Here is a 7,513-nt window from a genome sequence, read left to right as displayed (position 1 = left end):
TAGTAGTAGTAGTAGTAGTAGTAAAACTTCATTTCAATTTGGTATATTCCATTCAGGTGTAATCTGCTATCATTGCTCACAATCTATTGTTATAATCATTGTTACATAACATTGTTTTTCATTTTACTTTCATTTTATTTCTAGGAAGAGTTTTCAGCCTGCATATGCCCAACTAGGTATGCTAGGTGCCATATTTCCAAAGGTGCCTGTAGTCGCACTAACTGCAATTATACATTTATTTAACTTACTGATATAATAAATTATTTTGATTTTAAAAAGTATGCATAAGGCCCACCTCCCTGACCCCAAGGAATTTCCAGTTTAGCTTCACCCTTTCCATTAAAAACTGGAATATTTTGATATGCCCTACCCCTTGAAATTAAATAATTGTTTTTTCTTTACATATTGTGAGGATGAAAATAAGTAATTGACATTTAAATTGTAACAGTAAGTGAAATGTTAGTAATGAAAGTTGTCATCAGCCATAAACCTTGTAAATATTAAAGGTAGTGTCATAGTGTGATAATAAACAATGTACATTGTATAAGCAAACAAATAATGTGAGTTTAAAGGGGCTAGGTCACGCAATTTGAGGCAATTTCAGCACTGATCGAATGGTCATAGAATTGACTAAAATATCAAAATAACTGTTCAAAACTACCGGTATAGAAGAACTCTAACAAAATACAGGGAAGCCAAGAAGGGTGATGGATGGAGAAAACTGGAGAGGATTGAAATGGATTGAATTTGGGTAAATTTGAAAAACGTCGACCCACCTTTTTTCAAATTTATATCAGTCTATATCAAAATGTCATTTACACAGCTGGAAAATCATTCTCAGTTGTTATGAGGCCGTGATTTTGCAAATGAAAGACTCTTGCTCTGCCAATTTGATGTTTAGAGCTCATAATTAACAAAATTAAACAAAATTACCTAAATTAAATAGCGTGACCTAGCCCCTTTAAGCATTGGAGTGTTGAGTCTTTTCCCCCTTAGAATTTCCAGTGGCCTTCAATCCCTGTGGTGCAGGGATATGTTCTGCTACCAAACATTATTAAATAGGTTGTGCTCTATGCAGCTGTGCCGTCTTTTTTTGAAATGTATAACTTTTTTAATGCTTTACTGCTTATTTACAGTGGTGGATCTAGGGATGATGTTCCTCCCTCTTGCTGTTATGGACAAGAAAATTTCCATGTTTTCATGCATTCACCATTTGAGCCTGTCTGGATCCACCACTGGCATACCAGACATCCTTACCAATATTAAAGGAAAATAGAAGAGAACATTATATAGGAATAAGTACAGCCATAGCCTTCATGTATTCATGCCTTCATGTTATTCCATGCTTATATTCACTTTGTTTTCCAAGGTGTAATAAAACAGGTTCACTTTGAAAGATTGCCATATCTTTATTTGGCCACGCTACCAGTTGACCTATCTGTAGTTTATTTTGGGCGCTGTTTGTGTTCATCACAGCTGTGACTTGAACTGCAGCCTCAGTTGGGGCTGGTTTTTCTGTCCTCGCGGAGTCATTGTCAACAATCTGACCAGCAGCAACAAGAAGGCACTGTGTTACTAACTCTTGGCTCTGCTTTAATAGCAGAACTGTAGTACCTTAAATCAAATGCAGAATAATCATCAGTACATAGTTAAATAATATTGTTAAATATTCCAGGCCAATAATATGTAGCACTTTTCTTAAGAAATCCTTTTCTCTAGTGGCTCTTCTTGAAAAAAGGGCCACCAATAATACTATTATAATAACCCATAACAGTGGACTTGTGAAGAATTTTACAGTGTGATAAATAAATATCAACAGTTTTAGTATTTGGGGGGTTATGCAAACAACCTCTTTGGTATTTGTTTCTGGGCTTGAGTCCTGTTTAATGAAAAAATATTTCCCTTTGTTGTCATGAACAGCAGTAAAGTTTTAATAACTTATTACCTGGCCTGTACAGATTTTGGTTTGTTTGTGACTGCTTGTGGTTGGAAACCTGTTCTGACTCTACACGCTGGGCTTCCTCCATCTCCCACAATCCTTTCACATCTGGAACTACCAAAGCATACTTGTCAACAAAGTTGGCAATGCACCCATCAAGGAATTCATGTTTCTCTTGTACAGTTGCAGATTGTGGTGGTATTTCCAGATTTAATGGCCTTGATTCAAGGGTTTCCATTCCAGCCCATGCCATGAAGGCTTCGCAAATGTGTGCACGTGTTACCTGAAGCATAAGGGCCTCCGCACCTTCTACACTTGTGGGGGAACATTTGTCTGTCCGAACCTTTGTCTGAAATAGAAGAGGGTGCCCATGTCACGTGAAGACTGTGTCTTGTACAACTTTTCCCAGGTAAACTGAAGGGAAGAGAAAAACAATGGTTCAAAGTTGGGGGACAAACACTTCAGTGAACTCAGCATGTTTGACAACAGAATGAATAATTAGTATAATTATAATATGCATTTTACTTGAGAAACTGTTACAATTTACGGTCACTAATAATTCTGATGGTCAGGAAATACTGAATTATATTGCAGTACAATGAATTCGGTGAGATATAGCAATTATAATTAAGAATACAGTATTATAAGTCGAAAGTCAATAGTATTTCACGCACCTGGTGTTTTCGTAAGCCGCTTTGTCTCATGATGTCGGCTTGAATAGACCGGTCGGCAGGACTCTCAGACACCTGAATCTTAGTTGCATCATGTCTTTCTTTATCACCTTGCAAAAATTCTGGAAAGCGCCGTGGTGCAGTAGTGATATTCTTGGGAGCAATAGGTCTAAACTGAGGGGGTGATGTTGATCGCCCTCCACAAAAAGCAGAAAGAGGCACATCCGAACACTGTGAACACTTTCGATATTTTCGCGGTTCAAGCTAGTCTTTTTCGCCTGTTGACTCGAAGAAGGTGATTCTCCAACCTGTTGCGAGCCACGGACTCGCTTCATACGAGTCTCTCCAATCAACAATTCCTCAATTTTCGGCAAACCATCGTCATACTTAATTTCTTTTCCGGTTAAAAACTGAAGCACGTTTAACAATTCCGGCTCTTTAATGCTTTTTTCCCCGAAAATATCAACCGGATGGCCTTTTAACTAAAACCGTTTTGTTACAACAACGACAACTATTGGGAACGTTGAACATATTTTTTTTGGGAGAGTCTTCTCCCAAGTCTTCCATGTTGAACGCACCGCTGTTCTTTTTAAAGGGGCTAGGTCCCGCAATTTTAGGCAATTTCAGCACTAATCGAATGGTCGTAGAATTAACTAAAACATCAAAATAACTTTTCAAAACTATAGAAGAACTCTAACAAAACACCGGGAAGCCAAGAAGAGACATGGATGGACAAAACTGGAGAGGATTGTAATGGATTGATTTCGATAAATTTGAAAAACGTCGGCCCACCTTTTTTCAAATTTATATCAGTTTATATCAAAATGTCATTTACACCGCTGGAAAATCATTCTCAGTAGTTATGTGGCCTTGATTTTGCAAATGAAAGACTCTTGCTCTGCCAATTTGACGTTTGGAGCTGATAATTAACAAAATTGAACAAAATTACCTAAAATAGCGTGACCTAGCCCCTTTAATACACATGAACATTTTCACTTCCGCTTAGTATCTCTTTGTTTTCCATTAGCCAATCAAAAAATTCGAAAATATTATGTCTCCAGAGCCCTTCGTTTTCTCGTGCCAAGGCCCCGCCGACTAAGAGAAACGAAAAGGGCGATGGGGACGAGAATGTATCTTCCCCCGATGGAAAGACCAAATGTGACTCCGATTTCGCCATGCCTAGGCTCCAACCAAACGCTTCCCTCACCTTTCACATTAACACCGATTACTTTCTTCTGAAACAAAGTAAACGAGTGCTTAACTCTTAAACTAATTGGTTCCGTATATTTCCATGAAACACCTCTGACTGCTCTACGTGAGCGTTGTAGGGAAATGCTCGGCAAGTTTCCGGTAAAATTTTGCCGTTGGCTGGGAGAGGGAGGGGGAAAGTCAGGACTACTTGCGTTTGGCTGTAATCCCGCTTCAGGTTTGTCATTGACAGAAAAGGTTACATTTGATTTAGGAACGGCTAGCTTCGTGAACAAGAGAACAGCAATCGTCTTGGACTCCTCGTATTCCAGAAAAATGCCTTCAACTCGCGACGCATGGCTCGTCAGGGTAATTTTCCTCTGATTAATGTTAAGGTTGGCGTTGTTGCGCATTTCTTCGCCGAAATTCAACTGTTTTGAAAGATTCAAGTGGCTCTCTGACATCATCCCGTTGCTCTTGTTAATGAGTGCAATGTCAGTATATTTCAAGTCGAGATCGATGTCTGGTGACATGTCAATGAAGTTCTTACGATCAAAATGATTTTTTATCACAAGTGTGTTCTCATCTGACGTGTTTGCTTCTCGGTGCATTTTCACTGATCCAGGTAGCAAAGGAGAGTCTTCTGGGTAAAGAGGTTTTGATTTGGTTGCTTCTTGTCCATCCACGTTCTCGTATAGTTCACGTTTTAAACTTGGAAATAGTTGCTCCAGAGTGGCATAAAAGAGGCGAATGAGTTCTGTATTCGTCTGGGGATTACCGTAAACCTCAAAGGAGCAAGTGGTTTTGTTGCTTGATGTTCTGAATAAAGAAGAGCATATTAACACAGTTGTCTCTTCGTAAACGTTATTGGACGCACGGTAAGTCACCCAACAATACAAACTGTCCTTACACAAGTTTCTCCCCAGATTTCTTCAAAACCTTACTACCAAGCTTAATATCATAATCATTAATTACTCAAGAAGTATCCAGTCAATCAAAAATCCATATTTTCGCCCAGGAATATATTTTGAATCCTGACTAGGAAGGTAACTACAATTCTGTCAAATTTGCTCGATAACAAAGGTTCAAAATGGGCGATATGCAGTTTCTTGAAGAAGAAGAAACGAATAAAAATATGGTAGTTTCTCTAATAAATACTAGCTTACCAGGCGTGAATATCTATGAAGAATCACATTCACAGTGTCTCAGTGATCCGACGAAATGGATCTACAATAACAGGCTCTGGTGAAAATTTACCTTGCAGCGAGAGGAAGTCGAACCAGGAAGTACTCTGTCAACATCTTCATGCTTCCGATCTCCACATCTCCCCCAACGTGGGACAAGTTGAATTTAATAAGAAACCAGTACTCCTCTGACGTTTTGTTATGAACCACTATGCCGACAAGTAGGCGAATTGCAGCTGCAACAAAAAAAACAGTAATCATGCAGAAATTCAGAAGCACGTGAATGTCACGGTCGCGATGGATCTGAGCCCCAGCTCGCCTCAGCCTAATGGCTTTTAAGGTATTCCCTTGAAAATGACATACAATCCAGATTTTTTTCAAAGTTGGCACAATTGATACTCATATACAGGATATTTTAAAAATGCAATTAAAAGATGGGGTCACCGTGCTTGTACTCGCGCTGTATGCTCTTTATACTAAGTGTTGTTACCGAATTACGCGAGACGCGTTCGAAACTGGATCAACCGGAAAAAATGATGTCATGTAGTAAAGGCTATTGAGTATTACTGAAAGCTTGAACTTATTTGTTTGTCCGGGCTATGATATTTAAGTAAAGTGATTTCAAATTTCTCAATCTTGCAAAGAAATGTAAGCAAATTGGACCGCTATATACAGTCTTCACCTTGCACTCAGTGTCTGGCTCCAAATTCAGTTTCACGTCATTTATATGTAAATACTACAACTTCTACTATCCAACTTTTTTCTCCTTAAATATGTTTTCCGTGTACCTATTACGGGTAAATAGAACCATTAAAAATGGGGGGTGACCCTGCTCGTTTCTTCGCAACACTATGGTAATGCATGGCAAAGGGGTAATTTGGGCTTCAAAATAATCATTTTCCGCGAAAGGACTGGGGCGAGTTCCAAAACAACACCTTCTTAACAGAGAAGAGTTATCATGATTGCTCTTAAAAGCTCTTAAACAGCAAAAAGCGGCCTTTATTGCGTCTCTTCAGATGGCCGGGGTGAAACGCCGCGATCTCCGAGTTGCAATGTTATGCGCAGTATGAGATGCGCGGTGCAAAACAAGGGAATCACTTTTAAGTCCGTCAATAATAACAAGATGGGGGAAGACATTATTGTTGAGCATCGCGAGGTAGTGTTCACCACCCCGACCCCCTCCTCCCAATCTTGTTGCGACGACCAAAGTCCACAAATTTCAAAAGGAAATTCTTTATTTTTTGGACTATTTAAATACTACTGACATAACGTTAGACACTGCAGAGCCAGCCAACGATAGCTTACCGTCCCTCTTAACCCCTTTTGCTAACTTTGTTCTAAGCAAAGCTATTTTTTCTTTGGAAAGGTTTATAAGTAAGCATCCGCATTTTTCTAACCCAGCAAGGAGTCCCCACGCTTCGGGATGTTCGTAGTCTAAAGAAAAAACAAAGAAGCCGAGCAGAAATGTCGAAACCGTAAGTTCGAGTTCAACAAGATTTCAGTGACGTGCGTGGAGTGATCAAATATTGCCTTTAATGTACTCGACGGAATGTTTTTAAGTGTTCCTTCAAAAGGAAAGGGTGATTTTAAAATGTTAAGGAAATGCTTTTGTCCTTACAATGTCGATTACAAAATTTCTAACCGTGGTCACTATTGAAAGTATTAAAAATGGCAAAACAATGCAGCCTTCTGCAAAGTTTCTCTTGCGTTGCTTAAACACTATATATAGGAAACCTAATTGTCACAATTATGATGAAGGAGTTAGATGAAATACATCCAAAGTTAATTGAAGAGAATTGGGATGACTCTAAGCTTAGTAAGAGTGTCAAGCTGAGGCCATCTATTGAAAAAAAATAGAAATAAAATGAAACGCACCGTTTTGAACATTGCTTCCCTGCACCTGTATATCATGATCCACTCGATACGTCAGACTTTCGCCCTCTTCCAGATTAAGCTCAGCCAAAATTGACTTCTGTGCAGCTGAAAAATACACACTCAATGAAACCGCAACGCTTAGCAAGAGAACCGCTATCGTCGAAAGTAGAAAAGCCATCTTGTAATTAGGTTTGTCATTGCATGGCTTTTCAAAGTTCACTGAGCCGTCTGCTTCAACCCAAGTCTGTACTGGAGCTTGGTCCTTTCTCGCATCCATAATAAAGGAACTATGAAAAGCACTTTTTAAAACTTCAATTCAGTAGCCGGTGTGTCGATATATCTAAAAATGAACAGAAAAGACGATGTATATGTATGGGCTATTGACCAAGCTTGTTCGGTCAAGATTGCTGGATATTGGCCAAGTTCTTTTTTAGCGTGTTTATGGTCCGAGACGAGGCCATGGTCAAGAAAGGATTTATTATATGACTTAAAACACCAAACGGGACCAAGCGAGAAATCCCGAGCGGGCAAGCCCGCTCGGGTAACCAATCACAGCGCGCAATTTGGTTCATCTTGCCAGCTCACGGAGCTAATCATATAATAATACCTATTTTTAACCGAGGTCCGTACTTTGAGCTTCACGCTTGGGTCATAAA

General features: G+C 39.3%; 2 protein-coding genes across 5 annotated transcripts in view; one reads left to right on the top strand and one right to left on the bottom strand.

The window, feature by feature from the left end:
• Window positions 1–2,551, top strand: part of LOC138043391 (uncharacterized) — a 31,447-nt gene extending 28,896 nt beyond the window's left edge. Inside the window, exons 4-6 of one of the 4 annotated variants that reach the window (XM_068889638.1) lie at window positions 145–176; window positions 1,137–1,318; window positions 2,123–2,551. In XM_068889638.1, the coding sequence (XP_068745739.1) occupies window positions 145–176; window positions 1,137–1,276 (172 nt within the window). In that variant the 3' untranslated portion in view covers window positions 1,277–1,318; window positions 2,123–2,551. Of the gene's footprint in view, window positions 1–144; window positions 1,902–2,122 lie in introns of those variants that run through there. The other 3 variants (XR_011131248.1, XM_068889639.1, XR_011131247.1) reach the window with 3 other exon arrangements.
• Window positions 2,552–3,527: 976 nt separating this feature from the next.
• Window positions 3,528–7,134, bottom strand: LOC138040574 (uncharacterized). Its single transcript, XM_068886271.1, has 4 exons — window positions 6,858–7,134; window positions 6,288–6,416; window positions 5,056–5,218; window positions 3,528–4,617 (listed from the first exon to the last, which is right to left on the bottom strand). The coding sequence occupies exons 1-4, from the start codon at window positions 7,132–7,134 to the stop codon at window positions 3,660–3,662; spliced, it is 1,527 nt and encodes a 508-aa protein (XP_068742372.1). The 3' UTR covers window positions 3,528–3,659.
• Window positions 7,135–7,513: the final 379 nt, after the last annotated feature.

The sequence above is a fragment of the Montipora capricornis genome, chromosome 3, assembly GCF_036669925.1.
Source record: "Montipora capricornis isolate CH-2021 chromosome 3, ASM3666992v2, whole genome shotgun sequence".
Lineage (NCBI taxonomy): Eukaryota > Metazoa > Cnidaria > Anthozoa > Scleractinia > Acroporidae > Montipora > Montipora capricornis.
This window is presented reverse-complemented; position numbering and strand designations above follow the sequence as displayed.